Source organism: Sciurus vulgaris (assembly GCF_902686455.1).
Source record: "Sciurus vulgaris genome assembly, chromosome: 3".
Taxonomy (NCBI): domain Eukaryota; kingdom Metazoa; phylum Chordata; class Mammalia; order Rodentia; family Sciuridae; genus Sciurus; species Sciurus vulgaris.
In genome coordinates, this window is record NC_136463.1 from 128283386 (window position 1) to 128308316 (window position 24931).

At 35.4% G+C, this 24931-nt stretch overlaps 1 protein-coding gene across 8 annotated transcripts in view; it reads right to left on the bottom strand.

Annotated features, from left to right (window-relative positions):
* GPR155 (G protein-coupled receptor 155) overlaps positions 1-24931 on the bottom strand; it is a 67917-nt gene that overhangs the window by 25352 nt on the left and 17634 nt on the right. For 2 of the 8 annotated variants that reach the window (XM_079135012.1, XM_079135019.1), the window contains exons 2-8: positions 16276-16438; positions 15508-16004; positions 8270-8669; positions 6454-6619; positions 5435-5590; positions 3490-3573; positions 2758-2875 (exon numbers count right to left, since the gene is read on the bottom strand). In XM_079135012.1, coding sequence (XP_078991138.1) covers positions 2758-2875; positions 3490-3573; positions 5435-5590; positions 6454-6619; positions 8270-8669; positions 15508-15973 — 1390 coding nt within the window. In that variant the 5' untranslated portion in view covers positions 15974-16004; positions 16276-16438. Of the gene's footprint in view, positions 1-2757; positions 2876-3489; positions 3574-5434; positions 5591-6453; positions 6620-8269; positions 8670-15507; positions 16005-16275; positions 16439-19967; positions 20162-22341; positions 22432-24931 lie in introns of those variants that run through there. The other 6 variants (XM_079135018.1, XM_079135016.1, XM_079135013.1 and 3 more) reach the window with 5 other exon arrangements.

Consider the following 24931-nt stretch of genomic DNA (forward strand, 5'->3'; position numbering starts at 1 on the left):
TAAGAAATTTTAAGTCTTTTGCTTATTTTCAGTGATAATCATCTATATGCCCTCCTTATAATCAAGTACAGTCTCATGATTTCAGAGCTTGTATTTGGTTTTATATTAAGTTTGTAACAAGTTAGCCAGGTGTGGTGGCACACACCTGTGATCCCAGCGGCTTGGGAGGCGGAGGCAGGAGGATTGCAAGTTTAAAGCCAGCCTTAAGCAACTTAGCAAGGCCCTAACCAACTTTGAGACCTGTCTCAAAATTAAAAACAAAAAACAAATTAAAAAAGGGCTGGAGATGTGGCTCAGTGGTTAAGTGCCTCTGAGTTCAATCCCTGGTTAGTCCCCCCCTGCCCCCAACCCTCCCCAAAAAGTTTGCAACAGGTGAAGGCCAAATGATATCACAATACCCAGTCCAAATGAAAGTTCTGAGGTAATTTGAGGAAAGAAAAGTAGTGAGATAACCAGTGATGACCCAATATATGGAAGTAAAGGAAAGACAAATTAAAATACCAGGGAACTGAGTTCCCTTTTACACTGCAAGTTAAGATTTACATTAGCAACATAAGATCCTTTGTTATGATAATTAATGTTAATTAAGATTACTGGGTTTGTAGTTTTGCTTGACTCTAATCTATGAATGTGCTATGCTTTTATAGATGTATGTAAAGAATTCATACCTAGATTTAAGATTGTACAGATTAAATAACACTGCTAGAATTAACATTTATCCACACCAAGGTCTTTACCACCATTCCTCCATCAATATATTTGTACACTCCCTAGTTTCAGGTTTTCAAAGTGTCAAGAAAACGAGTAACCCATCACAGAACCATGCCAACTGTGTTACAGTGTTGTTACTCTCTTTAAAATTCTAATGTTTATTATTCCTGCTTTGGGAAAGGAAGCTTTTTCAATAATGCAGAATCTAGCCCTGCTTCTCACTGAGGAAGCTGTGCAATCTCCTGCCTGAATGGGTTGAACTCTTTGGGCCTGTTTTCCAAATTTGCAAAATTAAGGGTTTAAACTAAAATAGCAGGAAGATGGAGATTTTTTGACTAGCTCTGCATTTAATGGGCATTTGAAAAATTATAATTAGCATATGAAATCTGGGATTTCATTGATATGGGCCTCGATTGAATTAAAAAATTAGTCAACTTTAAGAAGAAAACAGTAGTATGTGGATAGGCAAAAACTGTGAGGATGGTAAGCAAATGAATAAAATTGAAAATGAACAGGACATTTAAAAATATACTTTAGGAGCTAAAATTCTGTGCTATCGTAAAAATCTGAAGGTTAAAGGGCACCTTCATCAGAGTCAGGGGATTCAGAATAACATCTTGGGATAGATTTTGACATGTATACTTGAAGCAGGTATTGGAGAAAATTGGGAGGTTTTTAAAAATATATTGATCTATTTGTTGTTCCTATTCTAAATTTTACCTGAATAAACCTAGGTATTAGAGAGCAGGTTGATCTGTCTATATTTGTAAGTATAGTCACTAGGCTCTTTTAACTTAACATTTCATGAAAACTCATGTTATGCAAGGTATACTCTCTTTAAGAAGCACAAACTAGAGGCTGGGATTATAGCTCAGGGGTAGAGTGTTTGCCTAGCATGTGTGAGGCACTGGGTTTGATTCTCAGCACCACATATAAATAAGTGCAATAAAGGTCTATTAACACTAAAACAAATTTTAAAAAAAGAAGCACAAACTATCTTCTGTTTGTCCTGAATTTTTCATTTTATAATTCCTCACCTCATTGTTGCTTCACTTCAAAAGACTGTTGACTTGGATGGGCCTGCTTTTGATCCTGAAGGCATGAAATGAAAGATCTGCCCTTGGAAGCCACTTTCTGACACTTACTTAACCAGTATGCAGTTTCCTTTTATATACAGTTTTACAGGTTCAAATTTGTGGTATGAATACAAAATAGCCAGACAGAACTTTTAATACAAAACCAAAATGTTGGCATCCAAATAAATGTTATACTTCAGAATAGCAATGTGCTTAAACATTTTGAATACCCTTCTGGGGCAAATATTGATTTTTTTTTTTCCCCCCCAGTGCTGGGGATCGAACCCAGGGCCTGTGCTTGCTACGGACTGAGCTATCTCCCCAGCCCTGGAGCCAATTTTGAAATGAGAAACAGTTTTATTGACTCCTGTTTCCATGTACTTTTATTCTCCCACTTTTCTAGTTCTTACAATGTCTCTTTCCTTCTACTTAATAACTAATATAGGTCCATTTATTGAGTGCTTATCACAAAGCAGACATAAATATCCATACTTTGTTTCATCCTCAAAATAACTGTAAGATACTATAACCCAGCTTTACAAGTGAAGAAACTGAGACTCCAAAAGGCAATTAATTTGCATAAAGCAGAGTCACAATTTTGCAGTTCAGTGGAATTCTTGTAGTAAGCTCTGAGACACACACACCTCTGTTCTTTCTCTACTTTTCCACCTGCCTTTAGCACCTGCCCCTTAGTGTCTCCAAAGGGGAGCTGTGCTGACAGTTGCCTACAGCCAGACTCCAAGGAAAAGGACTATGTGACTGGAAAGGGCTCTGAGCCCAAGGAGAAATAGAGTACATTAGGAAACAGAAGCCAGTTTTGTAGACTATTCATTCATGTTAACAGGCATATCTGTCTGAGTGAACTCCTTGATCCTGTACTACCAGACTTCAGATAGATTACTAGAAGCTGAGATCTTCAAGCCATGGGAGAAAGGGGAACACCTCAATATCCATTCATGATCCAACTTACCTGTCCATAGGTAGGTGCTATACAGGGAGCTGTACAATAGAACAAACACCAAAATTTGTCCAACAAAATTTTTTTCTTTAACAAAATTCCATATCATCATTCCAGCACAGACAATAGACTAAAGAAAAAAAAAGACTTTGTAAATAGCTAAGCAAACTATATGATTCAACATTATTACAGAAAGTAGTTATTGAATCAACTATACTTATATGTTTTATTCACAGCAAATAAAATTATTCATTATAAATTACTTCTGATCAATTATCAACTATCACATACTATTTATATGAAAACTTCAAGCTTTGTAATAAAAACTTTTGTATAGAGACTTTAACCATGTATGTGTTCAATTGAAACAGATAATGAACACATTCTAAATATTAACCTTATATTTAGTAATGATTTATATAGAAAATGCTAAGCTTCTTTCCATTATGATTTGAGACATGCAAAGACCTAACTAGAAAAATAAGACTTGAGAGTTCAATTTTTAATGATTCAGTTAATCCTATTAAAAATGCAAAGTTATCATCAAATGCCATTATTAGTCTCAAAGTTCAAGGCCTGTTGCAATATTTAATATATTAGGCATAAACTAATTATGATAAAACTTTAATTGATTATATTTGATAGTACTTATGACTTTGTAACTGGAAAAACCTAACATAGTAATTTTCTCAGGAACAGTAGAATAAGCCCTGAAAAATTCTAAATATCTATAGATATACTAACCTGAGCAATGAGTAAATTGGTTGTAAGCATATGAGGAAGCTGCTTATACTTTTTACTCAAGAGAAGAATAGCCAGAGACCAGATCTTGAAGACAAAAGTTTCAAAAGTTATTAATGTTTCTAAATATTTATAATTACTTGTTAAATAACATATTAATCAACTCTTGTTAGTGGTATTGGGGATCAAACCCACGGCCTTATGCATGCTAGGAAAGTGCTACACTGGGCTGTATCCCCAGTTCCATGATGATTATTTTTAAAGAATCCTCTTAAGGCTGGGGTCGTGGCTCAGGGTTGGAACGCTTGCCTAATATATGTGAGGCTTGAGTTCAGTTCTCAGCACCACATAAAAAATGAATAAATAAAGATATTGTGTTCATCTACAACTAAGAATATAAAACAAACAAACAAACAAAAAGAATCGTCTTAGCCAGGCATAGTGGCGCATACCTGTAATCCTAGCAACTAGTTATATGAGGCTGAGGCAGGAGGATCACGCATTCAAAGTCAGCCTCAGCAACTTTGCAAGATAATCAATTTAGCGAGACGCTGTCTCAAAATAAAAAATAAAGGGCTGGGATGTGGCTCAGTGATAGTGCCCCTGGGTTCAATATCCCTGGTACCGAAAAAAAAAAGAGTATTAAGGTAAATAACTATATCCAAAGTAAAACAGATAACATGGGGAGATTCCATAGTAATTAACTGTCTGAAAATGACATGGTCTTTAAAAACTAATGTCTTAACTAGGGCCATGTTCTAACTATACTTATCTTCCATGGCTGTGGGTCAGGGACACTGGGTTGCAGCCAATTATTTAGGAGAGGAGTTTTAGTGGAGGTGCAATGATAATAAAAATAATAATACACGATTCCAAAGTTTTCCCTTTTTTATTTCTACCATAGTATCTCATAAGGTATCAAAATTCAAGATTCCAAACCTGTCTTTCTTTAAACATACTACCCATGGTAAGAATTATCATCTTGCATTTTTCATATTTAAAAGGATTGGGTTTTTTTCTTTTTTTTTTTTTTTTTTTTTTTTTGTGCTGTGCTGGGGATTGAACCCAAAGCCTTATGCCTGCTAACCACATGCTGTACCAAGTCCCAGGTCTGGGTTTCTAGTCTATCTACATAGTGGCTAAGTTAGTATGCTAGTTAATTTCCTTCTTTTTCCCATCATTGCCAATAGATTTTATATCTCTTTCCCAAACTGTTCTCTTATCAATAGGCTTAGATTTTAAGATGTGTGACAGATGCAGAATTTATTAAAAGCCACATTAACCATACATTTACTTGTTGCCAATGTACATATTCATCCCCACCCCAGCCCCTTTCCTTCAACAGTCTTTTTTATCCAAAATATTGTTTGAATTTAATAGGCAAGTTGATCTATAAGATACTGTAGTTGTCAGATGCTTAATTATTTAATTTGAACTAGATATATTCAATTTGAGTAGTAACCTAAAGTGTCACTAACATTAAATGGGCAATTGAACATGGCCCCAAAGATCTCTTCTGACCTCATGATTCTACAACAGCTAGTATTTGTATAGTGAGTCGTCATTCACGGCATGTTTATCACATTTATTATCTCCTTTATTCCTTAAAACAACCCACAGAAATATGTGAAATTATTATCTTTATTTTATAGCTGAGAAAACTGAAGCATAGAGAGGTTAAGTTAATTTTCCAGAGATATACAGCTAATTTGTGATAGAGCCAGAAGTCAAATCCAGGTCTGACTAAATCTCACACCTTGTCCACTTTACAACTCTCTCAATTGAAAAGACAAAACTCATTTAATTGAAAGGTTGGTATTACATTTTATGAGCAGGCTTTAACTTTCTTAATTTTCTAAGAAACTAATTTTTAAATCTTTTTCTGTTACCAACTATTCTTAAACTTATTCTGCGGTTTCCATTCAATTTTACACTGAAACATACTTACCAAGGAGACCAGGCTGATAATACTTATATCAAAACTAACATTCTGGATGGCATATGCCAATGGCTTAGGGTCCATAGTGGGAAAGGTCAATAACCAGGCAGAAACATACATAATTGGAGCTGACACAAATGTGCTTATTACCATCCCTGAGGTTATCTGCAAAAAATGAGAAAATGAGATCAAATTAAGGAGTCATAATCTCATTTAGATAATTACCTTAAACTTTAAATATCCACAAAACACTAAAACAAATATAAATGAGTCAGTAAAGTCTATAGAATTCAACATATTGTCTAATACCATATTTCACCTTTCTGAAAGTCCTTAAAAGAAACCATAGGTAAGTTCCCTTGGTTCCTCTTCCAATCTATATTAAATCAATGTTTATATATTACAAGTACTAGAAATTCCATTGTTATTTTTAGGTTCTAAAAAGTGATACTTTTAATGATATAATTAAACTTATAGTTTCCTTCCATAAATTTCATAAAGTATAGGACAAAAAAAGCAATTTTCAAAGAGAAAAATAACCACACAAACATTTTACAGAGTACATAGTGGAACTGACCTTCATTAAATAATTTAGTTCTTTCATATTTCAAAATCCTTTGATGCTGTAGATACAATACACTTAGACACTGATAAATTGACGTTAACTGATTATAGGTATTTGCTGCAGTTGATTATGTGGTATTTTGCATCTGGTGATAAATTATTGTGGATAAAATATATTTTTTTCCTCAAAATTTCAAGAGTTACCCTTCTGTAAATAATTTTTAGGCTTAAGTACAGAAACAGAATACTTGAAACTAAAAAAGACTAATAAGAAAACAAGAATGAATAAAGACCCCAGATTAAATAACTACTGTTACATAATGTTACACGATGCCTCCTTATTTACAATGAGGTAGCTTAGAGATATCAAATTATCATAGAAAGAATGTTGTTTCCTGGGTTTTAAAATGTCATTTTTCTATTACCACAGAAACAATCAAACTAAGAAAGTAGTATATACATACAATCTCTACTTCCATGTTGAACTGTGTTGCAAAGATAGCCACTCCTGGTGCTACAGGAAAGACACCGTACAAAAATGCATAATTTGATAAACTTGTATGGTTCACTACACTGTCACCTTTGTCCAAGAGTTCCACCATTTCTCTGCACAGAAGTGGAAGCACCAAACTGAAGAAAGAAGAAATGCATAATTTACTTGGTATCAAGGCATGCTTGTCCCTCAACAGTAGATTGCACTGTGAACTTGGCATTAGATTATTTTTCCGTTCTTTCCCAGAAGGTGTATCTATTTGCAGGCATATATTCTGTATATATCTACTTACAAACATTTTTTTGAAAGAACTGAGAATTCAGCTTGGAACCATTTCAAGTGTCACAACATTCTAGAAATACTTCCAACATTGGGGATTATCAGGGAGAAAACATTATTTCTACACTAAAATATTTTTCTTGCAAAATACTGGTAAAATCTGCAGTTATAGCTGCTATCTTGCTTCCTCTGTTGGTTCACTGAAATATTAAAAGAAAAAAAAAAGACTAACCATTTGGAGTAAGAACTTCTTTTAAGAAAAGTACTAAATTCCTATTTAGAAAAAAAGCTGAATTTTTTTATGATTGGGGGTTTAAATGGTAATAATACTGCCCAATAAAATTCTAAAAACCAGTAGAAAAAATATGTATCTTACAATTCTCTCTCTCTCTCTCTCTCTCTTTCTCCGTGTTTATGTATGTGTGTGTGTGTATGGTGAAGAATAAATTATTAAACAAATTCTTCAAGATTCCATTGAAAAAGCATAACACCAGTGACTAAAATAATGGGGTTCTCCTTTAAAAAACAGCAAAACCAAGGTTGATAACATTGTCAGAGCAGCACATGGAGAGATGCTCTGGGATGGAGTAAAGAACTACTCTTACTTAATTTTTTAATTGAAAAAATACAAATATCTAATAAGAATTTAAGAAACTGATTATAATAATTAAATTCTACTTATAAGTTGAAGTTGATAATACTGTTATATGTGGAACAATATTTATTACTGTGATTATACTAATTAATACTTTATTTCTGAGGAGCATAATAGCATCATAAATGATTTTCAGAAATTTTATGTACTCTGTAAATATAAATAACATATCTTTTTGCACTGTTCCCATACTAGAGCTGAGTCCCATAGTTAAGTATGCCGCAAGTACTTTGGGTTAATAGTGTAGTGAAATTATGTCATCTGCACCATGAAGTGTGACTGCATGGCTAATGAGACACAAAGTGAAAAATGATTAACTAAGGAACTAAGAATAACTTTGTATATGACAGGCTGGGATCAGATATCAAATAATATTCATCAACTTATCTCTATCTCTAGAAAGTTCATTCAAACTCAGAATTACAGAGTATTTTCCCAAATTCATGAAAAAAAGTTTGTTAAATATTATTGTTCTTATATAACTAGCATGCGTCTTCCTTTAGAATTTTTTTTTCCTTTAGGATTTTAACAGATTAAGAAATCCTGGAAAATTTCTTTAAAAAAAGATCTACTTAGAACATTAGGAGATATTAAACAAGCTATATAAAAGCAGAATAAAAAAGCTAAAGGAAAACATAGCTATTAAAACTATGACAGTAAAATGCAAATAACCTACACAGAATAAGGAAATGACTTTTCATAATACACCAATATTCCATTCTCCTTAAAATCACAACTATTCTATAAGGAAAGATTAAGTCAAAGGAAAAAATAGTTGCAGACACATCCCAATGAATTAGTTAAATAAGGTCTTTACAAAGTACAATTCCCAAGTTAAATAAGTGAAACTTACAGTTTAGCTGTGATGAGAAGAATTAGTACAACAAATGCCGACTTCTTCAGTCTCCTTATTTTTCCTACCATTGTAAGACCAAGATAAAATAGAGCTGCTCCAGAAAAAGAATTTGCAAGTCCATCGAGAAAATTTTCCATATATACAGGCACCTTTTTATCAAGAATAAAATTGAAGGCAATGCCAATGAACACCATAAATACTATTGGGTTCTGTAATACACGCAGGAATCCAAGTCCCACAATTTTTACTTTGTTTTGAGAAGCATTTTGAGTATTTTTCCACTTCTGGATTTCACAGAAGATAAACCCAATTGGGTTTAACATCATCAGAGATATTGGTGCCACCAAATAAATGTACTGGAGATATTCTGGGTATGTAGTTTGATATAAAGCTTCAACTGCAAAACAAGAATATTGATTTTAAAATGATTACCATAACTATGCAGATAACATTTTCTGTGCTTAATTTTAACATATTACAAATTTAACAGTGCCAAATGACCTCATTAGCCTATTTTTTAGTAATGAAGAAGTCACTATACTAAATATAATCTGGTTTACAAAATGATAACCTAAAATTATTTTATTAAAACATAATGAATTTTTACTATCTAGGAGCTAAGATTAGTCTCCAAAAAGAAGGGCAGAACTGTTAAAGTTTTAAAAGAAGCAATAAAAATAAAAATCTAGTAGCAGATTAAATGTTTAAGTAGTAATAGCAACAAAGTGATTGTATCCGTGGAGAGAGTAGCTTCACTGAAGTTGTGAGGCAAAAGTCAGATTACAGAGGACTGAGGAAGGAGTAGAGAAAAGGAACTAAAAATGAGCACTGAAGTGTCCACACTGTATAGGAAAAGAAGATGGGAGGTGACTGACTGCAAGTAGAGAGGTCAGGGATTGGAGGCCCGTATAAAGTTCAAGAATTAAGTGCAGTTGGAAGTATAGGATTCAGAACAGGACAGATAGTAAGCTACTGAATTTAATATCTTCCAGAAGACTAGATCCAGGGTGTGACCATGGGAGTTGCTGACTGACAGAAAGTCATTAGAGATGAGGCGGCCATGGGACCTAGAGGGCAGATAATTGATGGGAAATTCACAAGGACGCTGAAGTCAAACAAGAGAATAGCAAAACTCAGGACAAAGAAGATGACAGCAAGCAGGACAGTCAAATCTTCAATGAATGAGGTCAGAAGATGACAATGAGGATGAACAGACTGGTCAGATAGCATGAGCTTCAAAATAGTTCTAAAGTACAAACTAATTACTTCACCTGTTGTTCATTAAACAGCGATGCTCAAAAAAAATCTGGCTGTGTTAGATTTATAGGAAACAGTGTAAGACAACATATGTGTGCTGTGTATTACAGGTAACTTAAGGGATTTTCCCAGGGGTTTGAGTATACATGATGACTTTAGAACCTGACCACTGTATAAGATGTATTTCCTTGGAGGGAGGTAAGTGGATTGCATCTGACTTCTAGCAGTTTCCTGGAGGAGCTAAGGGTTGGTGGCCTGGTCTGCGGTTGATCAAGGCAACTTAGAGTCATGGAATAAATAACTCGGTCTGTGGGCACACTTTTGGCAGTGGGTCCCAAACGGAAAAACTGATACAGAATTGAAGTTGAGAAAGATAAAAAGAGGACAGCCACAGTCACCAAGGAGAGACTCAATCATGTGAAAAAAATGTAAAGATTAGGTTTCTCAATTTATGTTAAGATAAAGTGACACAGGTAGGAAATCATAGTTGTTTACTTACTCAAGATACATAAGTTCAGTTAATGTCATACACATGACCCGTTAAAGTTATGTAACTAGATTATATAACCTTAGAAGTTCACCTTGATTTCATTAGCTAAAATCTACTTTTTATAAAATTCAATCCCTCTTTTTTCAAGTTAAATACATATGAAGTTATATTATTTCTCTAAAATGAAGTTAAAACACAGCTGATTACATAAAATTTCATAAATTATTTTTACTGATTTCTAAATTAGATATGCTAGCTTTATAACTCTTAGTGCTTTTCTTTCATGTTTCAGGAGGTTAATTTTCTAATTCAACATTCCATCTCTAAGAGAAAGATATCTGTTCACCACTCAATTTTTAAGTTGAGTGGATATTTTAAATCTGAGTATAAGAATTTTTCCTAAGTAGGCACACTATAATGCAAAGGTGTTTCCTCTTAACAACTCACGGTTGCATCATCTACTCAAAGTCATTTATATTAATGCCCTTTTACTGAAATTTACTCTCCTGGTACATTAGTAATCACTATTGCATAAAGGATTCTGATTGTTTTAAGAGCTCAGTGCAAATCTGAGCAACAATTTTTATTACCTAAAGCTGCCCAATCATCAATCATCAAATAGTGTTTCTGTTTTCCTCAGGTTCAGTAACCTGAGGTCAACAATAAGAAGAGTATGTGGTGTGAGATATTTTGAAAAAAACAAAGAGACTACATTCACATAACTTTTATTACAGAATATTGTTATGACTGCCCTTTATTATTATTGTTATCTCTTAACTGTGCCTAATTTATAAATTTAACTTTCTCTTAGGTCGCTATGTATGTATAGGATTAAAACATTGGTACTATCCTCAGTTTCAGGCATCCACTGGGATCTTGAACATATTCCTGGCAAATAAGAGGAACCACTGTATTAACTTTCTTCTTTGGCAGGATCTTTTCTGTTTTCTCTGCTTGATTCTTACAACTGTTGCTAACTAGTTAGACGTCTCAAAATTAGACTACCTAGTGTATTTACTAACCTACATTATTTTGGATTGTTTCAACTACTCCCTTTATTCATTTTATTCACAGCTAACAAATCATAGCTATGAAAAGTCAGAAGTTAACATTTTCAAAAGTTCTCACTGCCCACAAGAACAGCCATAAAGCCTTTCTTTGGACATAAACAGCCCAGTTAACACAACTGAATTTGGGATTCACCTGCCTAAGCCTCCCTAGTCACTGGGTTTATACCCGCACCCAGCACCTTCTTTTTCCTTTCTTTTCTGAATCTTGCTTATTATTTAAGGCCAGTCTCTCAGGCTACTTATTCCACCGAATCTTCAATCTACATCATCAATCTCTTCTCTGGAAAGCTATGGTACTTTGTTTCCTATTAGTGCCACCCTGACTCAATTCCTTGAAGGCATCATTTTATAACCCATAATACCTAGCACAGTGCTGAACAAATCTGAAAATACTTGCTGAATGGGATTAACTATCCCATCGTTGAATGCCAAAACTTCCAGAGTAGTAAAAATGTATTTTGTAACACCCAATAACATTTTATCTAATCATCAGTTAATCCATTTCTTTTTAGATTCATTTTTAATGTTTTTTGCTTTTTTTGTGTGTCAGGGATTGAACTCGGGCAGTCTACCACTGACCTACATCCCCATCCCTTTTGTGAGAGAGGGTCTGGCTAAGTTGTTGAGGCTGGCCTCAACTTGCAAATTTCCTGCCTCAGCCTCATACTGGTATTATGAACATGCCCCAACATGCCCAGATGCTTTTTTATTTTTAAAAAAATCTATTTTTTAATTGATAAATAAAAATTATAATTATTGTATACATGTTGTTTGTATACATTGTAGAATGACTAAATGGAGCTAATCACATACTTCACATTTTTGTTATGCAAACACATAATCTCTTAGCAATTTTCAAAAATATAATACATTGTTATTAACTGTAGTTATCATGTTGTACAATACATTTCTTGGACTTATTCCTTCTGAATAACTGAAATTCTGTAACTTTTTAAACTTTTTACACATTCTGAATATTTATAAGCTGGTTACAGTTGGGGTTTTTAAACTCAGCTGAACAAGTGTTCAAAGGTATAAGAAGTATAGTCTAGTAGGAGAGCAAATAATTGTGACTAAATGTTTATTAAATTACTAGAAGAGTAGGGTTCAACAAGGGAATTTTAGTCTATGTCAGCCATTCACTTGCATAATTACTTAATATTATATCTTTATCTATAAATCGGCATTGCTTTTCTTCTGTTATCAATCTGAAGATGGTTTTCTACTCTGAAAAGAAAATACATATGAACATGGAGACCTACAGTAACTAAAATTAGATTTATAATCATTATATCAACTATTAAGTTCTAATTAATTAATGCTTATAAATAAGACTCTTGGAGGGAGGGAGGAATCCCATTATGAAGACTTATTATATAGCTTTGAAGAACTAAGAGATAAAATTAGCCTCCCACTGTGGCTCCTATTTTGATTCCTGCAGGGTTTCAATCTCAAGCAAATAACACAAAGACTCTGACAAGATCATTCTATTATTTAATGGCATATAGTTAAATGCTTCATTTCCTTTCTGTTTACAGCTCGAGCACTAGAGCATAATTATGATTAGTCAGAGTACTTATGCTATCAGCATTGTTTGAAGAATAAATTATAGGACTTAACTATGCCCTATTAGTATCTTTTAATGACAGAGGCAGGGAACCATTCTGATTTGCTGAAATCAACATTTCACCTTGGTAGATTCTTGGTTTCTTCTACACTTGGATTTTTAAAGTACTTTTGAAAATAACTATTCTAAAAAACAGTGGGCTTTATTTTTTAAGTCTGTCATAATGCATTATTCTGTCACTTGAGTAAAAATGAATCACTTTTGTGTAATTTTATAGACCATTATAAATGTCATGGTATTCTGAAAAAAGAAATGTGACTACTCTTTTTCTTTATTCATGAACTTGTCTGCTTTTTCCTTGCCAGCATTTCCCAAGTCACCTATCAATTGGACAGATATGGAACAAATGCAATCTTAAAAAGGACATTTTTTTAGAACCCCCAATTGAAGCTCCTCTGTGAAGAGGAGAGTGGGAATTATTGAGAGAGCCTACAAAATAAACAGAAAGGTCTTCTCTCTGGAGAGGCTTCTCTGTTCACCCTGCACAAGGCCAGAAGGCAGATGGACACAGACAGCAGTAATAAATAATTTCACCAGGAGCAGACATATGGCCATACGGTGCTGTATCACCCTTTCCAATCTGTAGGTGTATGAGAAAGCTGTCTAGATTATTGGGTTTTAGTAAAATTATAGACTACAACCTAATGTTATAAGAGTTCTTATTATTGGGGAGAAAAAAAAAATCCAAAGTTGCAACTCAAAAATTTAGAAACATACACATTGGGTAAATTTGGGAAAGCATATGCCCAACATGATTATTACCAGATTCACTGATAAAATATGGGATATGAGAAAAGCAGTGATAAAAATGGCTGATTACATTCTTTAGATATTCTGCCTTGATAAGAAATTTAATTAATTCATCTACAACCTTTTTTTGCTACTGCTCATTTTATGGAACTGGGAATACTGTTAGGGACAAAGAATTTTGATTGTGTCTGAAACTAATGTATAACAAGGGCTGGTTGGGTATTCTAAGATGAACTTGGCATGTTATTTAACTATGTGGCATAAGAGAATGCCCAGGATTTAGAATCAGAAAACTTAGGTTTGGATCTCAATCACCTGTTAGTTGTATGACCTGGGATAAAAAAAATCTCTCTAAGCTTATCTCCTTATTTGAAAATTAGGATAATAATGTCCGCCCTATTCAAATGAGATAAGTGTAAGAAAGTAAACTACAAAGTTACAAATGTTAGTTTTGTTTAGTTATGGGTTTACTAATCTATGAGAATGTTAAAACTAATACGTCTAACTCATGTCAAAGTAAGATAAGTAAGATATGCAATCTTTATTAAATATATAAACCATGGTACTGAGCCACTTCTACAGTTCTTGTACCATAAATATGTTGACTAATATGTTATTAATTCTGAGGAAATGGACAAACACATTAACTCCTTGATCTTATATTTCCAAAAACCTTTATTTCACTTTAAAATTCAGTAACCTTAAAGGAACACCTAGTTTCTTACTATTTATAGCTCAGTTACCTAAGAGTCTAGTTTTTCCTCTCCTAAGCTCCTGCTTTACTCATGGTTATTTGATTTCTCTGGTATTTTTAAATTTCTGGTAAACAAGATGGAGGAAGGTCAAAGGTGGAATAAAGTAAGAAGTATAGTTCACTAGAGTCTCTTTGGTACCAGTGGAGAAATAAGTTGGGTGTGGGAGGAGAGGATGAAATGATTGGATAAGAAACTTGAAAGTTAATGGTAGATTGCAGTTGACACATGAAAATTCCATTCACTTTTCTGTTCAGAAGACATCATCAGATAAGCCTTAACTGACCACCCTGCCTCACATGGCATCTTCTCATTCCTCTTCCTCTATACTATTTATTTTTAGGACCCTTTGTCACTATCTGATATAATTTAAATTTTATTATTTATTTTCCCATTAAAATGTAAATTCAGTCTGTATAAGAACTTTGTTTGCAGGGGTATTCCTAGCAGCTGGCACAGTCCCTGGTATATAACAATTCCTTACAAGTGAATGAGCATCCATAACAGTCAGGTCTGCACATTATGATTCATGATCAAAATACACATAACTTTAATTTTAAAATATATAAAAGTTGCTACTAGGTGTACATTTTCTTGGTGGCAGTGTTCTGAAAAATAGAGTATGTTTCCTTTCAAGATATCTCAACATCTCTAATTGTTTTATTTATTGTTACATCAGGAAAACATACACATAGAAACATAAAATTAGGTCACTTAAAGAGATGGAAAGATAAAAATACCCTTACCATTTTTGTTCTTAAACAATAATTTAACTTCGGTGAAAACACTTTTGAATAAAAAACTTAAAAACAATTTTTAAAGTAAAATCATACATATTCTAGATGGTAAGAAAAATAAAGAAGGGGAAAAGATCATTCCAATTCCTACTGCTAACACTTAGTAATGACTATTTTATAAAAATAAGGTTTTGTTTTTTTTTTACATAATTTAAATCAGAATCTGATCCCTTCTGCAAAATTGAATTTCTTTCATAGGTGATTTTTTGAGAAGAAATAGAATACTATTAGAAAGACTATATACAAAGGTTATTAGGATATGACCATTTATTTTAGGTAGGTGTTTAAAGGATCCTTAAACTCCTACATTGAGGGAAATTATAATACATCCCAATTTAAGACATATTTAAGAAAAAACATGAAAGATTTCTTAAATACAAGCATAAGAATCTGTCACTAACAAATGCTTAAATTTAAAGCTTATATTTGTTATCTCCTTAAACACTTGAATTTTTTAAAAATTGAGAAAAAAAAAAAAAACAACAAACTTACCTATAGGGTATCCCAATGCAAAGTCATTACTTTGTGTAGCAAAAATAGGGAATAGTCCAGCTTTGCTAAATCGACTATCAGGACTGGCAACCAGTAAGGTTAATACACATACAATGAAAAATACAGAAGCTTTGCCAATTAAGATACTATATAAGAAAGCCCAATCCACATTGGAAAAATTAAGCACAACCATGTTTTTGAATAATAAGGCTGGAAGTGCAAATCTGGAGACAAAATTTCCCAGTCCTTTGGCCTGTGTTGATGTTATGACATTGGCCCTTCCTGCTATGTAGCCACAAAGGACTATACCAAAGCATTCTAGTAAAGCTGGAAAAAGCCTTGTTATTGACATTGAAGGTGAATCATTAGTGGAATTGAATCCATGTGTTACTGTGGTAGATGGCGTCTCAGATGTATTGATGGCAATGGTTGAGTTCTCTGCAGGTAAATTAGAAAAGGAATTCATTTTCTCTCACCCTCCAACTCCAGTCAGATCTCTGAGAAGAAAAGAAAATTCAGTGTAACAATAAAAAGAGTTCTAGCTGAAAGGAAACACTGTAAATTTAGAATTATTTACTTATTAAATGGTCAAATTATTTTACGTATTTCCTTCAACTATCACCAAGGAAAAATATAATGGAAAGAAAGTGGGGGTGGAAAGGATGTAACAATAACCTCTTTACTCTCAAAGGTTGGTCAGCTCAAACAGTTGTATTGCTACTCTACATTCCTATCAGACATGTGTTAAATAAGATGCACAAATATTACAGTGCAACGATGCCCTGTGGTTCTCTCCAGTGATCCACAATTGAGCTCTCTGTCTAGCAGTCTCTGCTGGTGTCCACTTGCATCCAGATTCTCTGGAAATTTCAGAAGCTCTCAGGGGACCATCAGGGAGCCACTTTGGGTCCCTTCCAGACTGTGGTCATAACTGAGTAAAGGAAGAAGAATACAGTACAGCACCATTTATCAACTTTGAACCAATAACTTTTAACTTTTCTACGCCTCATTTTATCTGTGAAATGGCAATAATTATCTATACCTCACAAAAACTTGAGGCTATTCAAATAAAGTCCTTATAACCATATCTGGTTCAAGGTAATTAATTACAACAAAGTTAAACATAAATTTTAGTTGAATATGAGAGCATGAAAGACAAAATTATGAAAAAATGATGGCATTCCATCAACCTACACATACTGGCCCAATAGTTACTTTGTACCATAGGGACTTTGCACATGCAAAACCACTCTAAAATGTTCTCTACCTATCTACCTACCATTCTGCACATAATTAACACCTACTTATCCTCCAAACCATATTTAGTTCAATCATTTCGTCAGGCAAGTCTTCTCTAATCTCATTAGCTAAGCCCTGGTTCTTTCAAATGGAAACATTATCCTTACTATTAACCACTTTTTTTCTTACTTTGTAATTATACTATATATTAGAGTGACTATTGAATTTGTCTCTCCTTCACTAGACTTTAAATGTCACAGAAGAAAGAACTATGCATGTCTTTGCTCACTGTTGTGTCCCTAACATCTAGCATAGCACCTGGCACACAGGAGACACTGAAAAAAAGTTCTTGTTTAATAAATCACTAAAATAGTAACTTGTACTTAAATAGGCTCCCTACCCTTTCATGGATCAATGTTCTCTTTTAGGCATTCTCTAATTTGTGGAATTTTTCTGAATAATAAAATATTCTAATTTTTTCCACTATAGCAACAGGCCCTAGAACACAAAATGTATCCTAAAATGTTCTAAAGATGTTCATAAAATGTTAAAGAACACAAAATATGTTGTAAAACCTGAAGATGTTCCAAAAATGCTCAAGGAAGGAACAAATTCTGTATGCTAATATGACAATAATTATCAGACTCTCCTCTTGCTGCCAGGGACACAAAGAGGAGGTTTGGATGACTCCGAAATTAGTCAGTTTTTATTAGTAATTTTATTAGTAATTGAAGGTAATATGATAACTATTACCAATTTCTAAGTAATTATTCTGGGTTTACCATCTAAAGTGGCCTTATATAAGGCAGAAGTAAAAAAGTTCATGCTTCCTGAAATTTACAACACCCTGGTTAAGTTATCAAATACCTTCGCCACGTTAAAAAAGACTCAGATGGCAGGCCAGAGATCATCAATTGATATATGGGGATGTATAAGAGAATTTTCTCTAAACTACCCTGGTATAAACCAAACCATTTAAAAATCTTACACTTAATCTGGATTAGGGCAAGTATTTTTCTATTAGGATTAGAAAGGAGTGGTTTAATATAAACAAACCCAACAATACTCACATACTTGAAGTTTACAAACAAGCATCAAATTCTATCCTGGGAAAGTTATTCATTGGTACAAACACCCATATTTGAAGGAGCTGGCAAACAAAGATGTTAAATGTTTGGAACCCTTAAGAAATGTGGACATGGAAAGGTAGTTGTAAAGAAGGTGATAAACCATTCCAGTCTTGTGATGCTTTTCAAAAGTTCCCTTCATTTGGAGTATTAATAACTTCATGCTGCTCATAACCCCTTATTTAGACCACAAAAACATATCAGTGTGGTCTAATATTTTTTAAAAAACAGTATTAACTACACTAGTTAAGTGAAAAAAAATCTAACAGATTCTGGGACTTAACACTAACCAACCCTTTGGGTCAGTTACTTGGCCTCACAGAATTTGTTTCCTCAGTTGTACAATGAGAGTAAAAACTACCACACTGGGTGGATGGGCTATTTTATGCACAGCTTATTACAAAACAGGATATCAAGAAATGGTAGCAATTGCGATTAGAAGCTCTAATCCTAATAAGAATGGTAACGAAGTAAAATGTATTCCTGATTCTCCAAACATACTAAGTATTAAAGATCATCCAACTAAACTACAGGAATAGTATGTGTCATGAAGCTATCAGCTTCTGTTTCATATCAAATTAAGAAAGACTGAATTTAATTGATCTTAAATAGCTGCTAACAGTAAAGGGACAGCTCTTCATTTTTCTGTGATGGTCAAAAAATTGTAGCAAGGTCCAGAGTTAACTTTCAATTAATTGACAAAAGAAAAACTTAAAAGAGTAACTTCTTCCTTCCCATGAGGTTTCTTTTAATGTTTTTCATTATTATAAAAGCAACAGCTGCTGAGGGAAAAGTCAAAACAATCAAAAGGACTTAAAAAGTTTTCTCATCCTAATCGTTTTTTCTTTTTGAGGTGCTAGGGATTGAACCTAGGGTCGCTCCGCCCAGCCCTTTACACCCCCAGCCCTTTCTATTTCTTACTTTGAGACAGGGTCTCTCTAAATTGCCCAGACTGTCCGTGAATTTGTAATCTTCCTGCCTCAGCTTTCGAAGTAGCTGGGATTACAGGCGCGCGCCACCTCGCCCGGCTCATCTATTTTGAACGCGAAGAAAATATGCTTCCTAAAGCATATTTTTAAATGAACAGGAACCACAGCAAGGGAAGTTTTAAAAAGTTACACCCAGTCTTTTCATCTTACAGAACAAACAAGTTGACCTATCACGGTAAAAGACCGTTCACCGGAGCAGGTACTGGAGAAATGATGTATATAAACTGCGTCTGGCCCCTTCATATTTGACTTAGAAAACATTTGCAGACCACTTAAATTGCAAATAACTGCGATTATTAAGTGAAAACGGAGTGTGTGTTAACATCAAAGAGAAAGCTGCAAACTCTTAGGCTATTTCTCAAACACATTACATACTTTATCCCATGAGAAAAGCCTGATACAGTGTGAAACTAGTAAAGAATTCTACAATACCAACAGTCACAACATTCATCTACTCCCACCTACTTGCTGGAGACCAAATGTCCTCCCCCTAGGGACCCATGGTAGGGACAACTAAGCACTGCCTTCTGCCTTTATCTGCAAGCACTGACTTCGGCCCTTCAAGATAAAGGTTGCGGAGAGTCCCTAACTAAACTGTCCAGAGGGCAGTTGCCACCCAACGCCTGAGAAAGCAGTGGAAATGGAAAGGCAAAGGGGTCAGAAAAAGGTGGTTGCTCAACTTTCCAGGTCATGGGAGTCACAACGTCATGGTTAACTAAAACGCTCTAGGTACCTGAGCAGATGCTTTCAGGAGGGCAGATACTGTGGCCACCCGCGAGATAAAAGGAAGAGTAGGAGAATGACAGGGTGGATACACGTGCAGACAGGCTGTGTCCACACTGGGGATGACAGTTCTGCCACGGGAGGGGACAAGCCGCCCCTCCTGCGCAGGCCTCCCAGGTGGCCCCACACGGCCCCAAGGCAGGCGCTGAGAGGCTGCGGGGCAGACCGAGCAGGCGCAGGCGGAGGACCACCACGCCAGAGCTTGGAGGGAGGGCCGGGCGCTGTTCACCCGCCCAGCCCCGAAAGGCGGGGGCGGGAGCATCGGGGGCCCGCTAGGCAGAGTCAGGGCCGGGCAGGTCCGCGCCCCAGGGCCCTATCTCACCTGCTATGTCTGCCGCCCTGCAGCCGCGAGAAGGGGGTCGGTGCTTGCAGAGGACCAAGCAGCGAGGAAATCACCGTCATCTCCCTCCCCCAGCCCTCTTCGCTGAGTGCGGCCGGGTGCCAGCTGCAGCACGTTCCGAGAAAGTGAGGTGGGGTAAGCCACTGCGGCCCTGTTGGCCCCTCCCGGCGCCGGCCTTCGGCCCCGCCCCCGCCCCGCCTTCAGACCCCGCCCCCGGCCTCCACCTTCGGGCCACCGGGCGCGCGCCCTGCCCACAGGCCCGCCCCAACCTCCAGCCGCACTGCCCCCGCCCCTTCCTCAGGCCCGCCCCCGGACTCCGGACTATCCCAACAGCCCCGCCCCAGTTACGAACCTCTGAGCCACACGCCCCCGCCTTAGGCCCCGCCCTGCAGCCGCAGCCTTCAGCCGTGCGACTTCCGGCCCGGATCCCGCAAGATGGCGGCCACGGCGGGAATTTCCAGGCTCGCTGACCTTTCAGCTCGAGCGCCGAGCCCTCTCATCTTTCTTGCTAGCAGTAGCCTCGTGTGTTGAGATCTGCCAGTTATATAGAGTAAAGCAAGGACTGGGACTCAGACCATTGTGGAAGGAAGTGTGACCTTGACCTTCGGAAATCAGAAAGATGGAAGTGTAAAGCTTTAGCCTTGTGTTTGATTTAGTATAAGGGCCTTATTGGTGACTGCTTGTATTTCTACTGTGGGGGAGATTTAAAAGGCAATATTTCCCTTAATATACTGAGAAGATCTGCTAGTATCGGAGGATAACTTCAGTACTTCTTGAAGTGAATTTTCCCCAGATGCAGTGTGCCATTTTGAAAACTGAAGAAGCCCTGTACTTGGCTAATGCCATGTGGAATCAAAATTATTTCACATTTAAAACTATTTATAACCGGATTCACTTAATATCTCTGCAAGCATTTTTTTTTTAATCTTAGCATTTTTAGCTTTTCTGTCTGGCACTTAAGTACCTTCCTGTCATCTCTGCAGTTTCAGTGCAGATATAAAACAATGTGGGTTCTAAGAAATGTCACAGTAAGTTAAGCATAGGCTAAAGGGTATGAAACTTGCCAAGAGAAAATGAACAGAACTGAAACTATAGAAAAGGCATGCATCTTGCTCCTGCTCTCTAATACTTCTTTGTTCTTGTGTTCATTTTTAATGACCTTTCTTGTTTCCTTTGAACCTGGCTACTTAAAAATATCTTCTGAAAACCCAGTTATCTCTGTTTAGAATGAAGATTAATTCCATTAAATAAATACTTACCAAACTTTGAATATTAAGGAACTACTAAGAAGATCGGCATAGAAAGGAAAGTTGGTATCAACCTGTAGGTTAGCCTTAGAATTTGAATTTCATTTTTTGACCACAGTAAAACCATTAAATTTTTCCCCCACAGGAACATGTAATGATCAACACTACTTTTGGATGTGTGATCTGGAAGTTGTCCCAGGATTAGTTGAAAGTCTGCAGGCAAGAAAAGCAGTATGGTGACTTTGGGAAGAATGAAGACATAAGGAAATGAAGACTTATTCTGGGATGATAGACACTGAAAAGAATGGAATAGGCTTAAGAAATATTCCAAAAGGAGAACTGATGTGACTCAGTTATTAATAGAGGAAGGAGTTAATGAAACTATGTATTTCCTCATGTATTAAAATGAAGAAAAGATATTGGGGCAGTGAGCTTTGAATATCTTCCGGTTTTAAAATCCATTATTTTCTATAATTCTCTTATCCAAAGATGAAAGGAAGAAATATTTCTAAAAAAGTTACAGGAAGAGTGAATTTTGTTTTAGACATAAAATCTAAAACTTTGTGAAACTCTTGTGTAGTCTGTTTTCTTGAAAGTTATTCTCTCCATCTGAGGCCCTGGACGATTAAGCAAATGGTTGAACACCCAACTGGGTGTGGAAGAGAATTAGAATGAAAGACCTCACTGTCCTGTGAACTACTGCTCATGAAGGCATTGGCACATGTACATAGACATTTCTGATAGATATCCAGAGAGAAAAAAAGAGCAGCTCAAGAGATAGAAAGAGTAGCACTAGAGATGTGGTTTGAAGAGACATCTGCATGGACTGAATGAATTTTCTAAGAAGAGCAGCTTGTGGAGGGAAACTCTAAACAAAATGTATACAGAGAGGAAAGACTTCAGTGAAAAGTCATCTTTATGCAAACAGTGGTGAAAACCATAAGAAAATCATTTGATTCCATTATCAAATCTACTAATCATTCTGTGTAATGATCTCTATTAATTGTATAGTTAATTAAATAAGAGGAAGAAAAGTTCAAAGTTATGCAGACTAGTGGAATAAAAACCTATAAATTTACCTTAACTTCCATTACTTGCGAATTACTTACCTGTAGCCATTGAGCACATTGCCTTCAACTCCAGCTGATAAAGCTTAAGAAGAGGAATAAATCAAGTGTTTTGACTCAGTGACAAGTGTCCTGTAGGATACAGGTTGAGATGATATGATGTGCATATAGATTCTTAGTGAATTTTATTTTTTCCAAAATGATATAGTTCTGATTTTTCTCTGATTATGAAAGCATAAATAACTATTATAAAATATTCAGATAATACAGAAAGGAATGAAGAAAGTAAAATCATACTTATAAATAACTTGTTAATATTATAAATGATATGATCTCTTTTTAATGTACAAATAATGTAAGAAAAATTGGATTATACAATACACATGATTTTTAGTAACTTTTCCTTAATATTAACATTTTTAACCAAAAATGTAGATATTTTTCTTCATTTCTAATGCCTATTAAGTATTACCTAATGAAAATTTGAGAATGATCTTGAAAAAGTGGAAACTCTGGGCCATTCATGAAGTATAATTGACTTTGAATAAAGAACAGACATGTAAAAGAATTACTTAAAATGTGTCATTTGTATCTCATATGATGTCAATTTCTTTTAAAACAACTTCCTTTGTGTGTTTTAAACTTTTTATTGGAGCTTTATATTTATACATAATAGTGAAACTCACTGTTACATATTTGTACATGTACATAATATAACAGTATAATTTGGTCAATTTCATTCTAAAATATTTAGTTTCTGGAAAACTTTCCTCATCTTTCCAACAGTACCATTTCTCTAGGGATCCATATGCTTTCAGAGAAGTTGACTTTATTCCACCTTCAGTGGTAATGTAACCTTGCCTATCCAATCAGTACATGGCATTCCTTTGAACTTAATGATTAAGTAAGAGTGAGCAATTACCCTAATGTACTTCTACATAATGACTCTCAGGACTTTTGCAGAAAATGTCGATGTTCTTTCTTGTTGAACAAGAGGAAGATGCTGACAGCCTTCTTGGGACTATAAGAGAAGTCAGTCTTAAAATAATGCAGAGACCAGGATAGGCACAGCAGAGAGAAGGAAGTAAATAGGTAACTTGATGACATACTATACTGAGTTGTAGGATCAAGCTGCAAGTGAAGCAGCCTCACCAGTTTACCTGGGGATCTCTTGTTTGTGTGGATCAGTCACTTTTTTTCATTATTTAAACAAGTCTGAGTTGAATTTTCTGTTACTTGAAATCAAATTCATAGAAAAAATTCTAAAAGAAAATACAGTGATTATCTCTGTAACAAGAGTACATATGATTTTTTTTCTGTGTAGAAACATTCTCCAAATTTCTACCAAAAATATGTATTAATTTTATCATGAAAAAGTCTAAGTCATAAAGGATATATTTTGGTTATATGGAAATTGCAAACAATAACTAATAAGAATACTTCTAAATCATTACCAAGTATTAAAAAACAGGTAGGTAAACAAAATCCACCCGTAAAACAACAATTAAGCACTGATACAGTGCAGTACATAAGCTTGGATTATGTAAAGTCTTAGTGCTTGTTAATCTTTGTACCCTTAGCACTTAGATGAGTGCTTTCCCTGACGTATCATGGGTATTCAGAAATGGCTTTTGAATGACTGAATAAAACCTAAGTTTCCAGCAGATATCCAGGAAGTTGAAGTGTACTTCTGTTCAGTGGGAGCTATTTGATATAAGCAACTATGATAGAGTTCTTTTATAGTAACTGGATTTCTTATTTTTTCTAGCTTTTCACTTGTGCTAAGTATATAGCCTTATTTAAATATTCTTCCAAATTGCTGACTTCTTTTTTGTAAATGCTTTAATAATTTAGTTTCTTATCTGATAATACCCTGAAATTTTCTTTTAATATACACATATGTGTTTGTGTTTGAAGAAATACCTAATAGCTTTCTTTTCTTCCTTTCGATTTCATTACTGAAATATTCTCACAAAAGCAATGAAAGAAAGGGGAGCCTAACCATCTCACCTGGTTATTGGTCCTTTTGTGTGTGTGTGTGTGTGTGTGTGTGTGTGTGTTGCTGGAGATTGAACCCAAGGCATGAGCATGTGAGGCAAGCACTCTACCAACTGAGTTATATCCCCAGTCCGATATTTTTTGTTTTCGATGTTGTTGTACTGGCCACTGAATCCAGGGACACTCTACCATTGAGCTACATCCCAACCCTTTTAATTTTTATTTTGAGACAGGGTCTCATTAAGTTGTTGAGGCTGGCCTTGAATTTGAAACCTTCCTGCCTTAGCCTCTGGAGTAGCTGGGATTGCAGTATGTGCCATTGCTTTTGACTTCGATCTTGTAATTGACTCAGGTAATGTTTGAATATGGTTAAATAGAGGCTTTAATCTGTGCCAGCATTTAAGACATTAAGAAGAGAAACAGCCCAGGATCGGTGGCACACACCTGTAATCTCAGTGACTGTAATCCCAAGAGGGAGAATGGGAACTTGGGGTGAGCATCACACACTAGGTATTCACAGTGTCAGTCCAAGATGGCTTTGTGAAGTCCAAGGTGGAAACTACTGGGAACCTGCATTCTACGATCTGGGGAAACCTATGGCCGTTTCTCCCCTTGGTTCCCCTTCTGAGCAGAC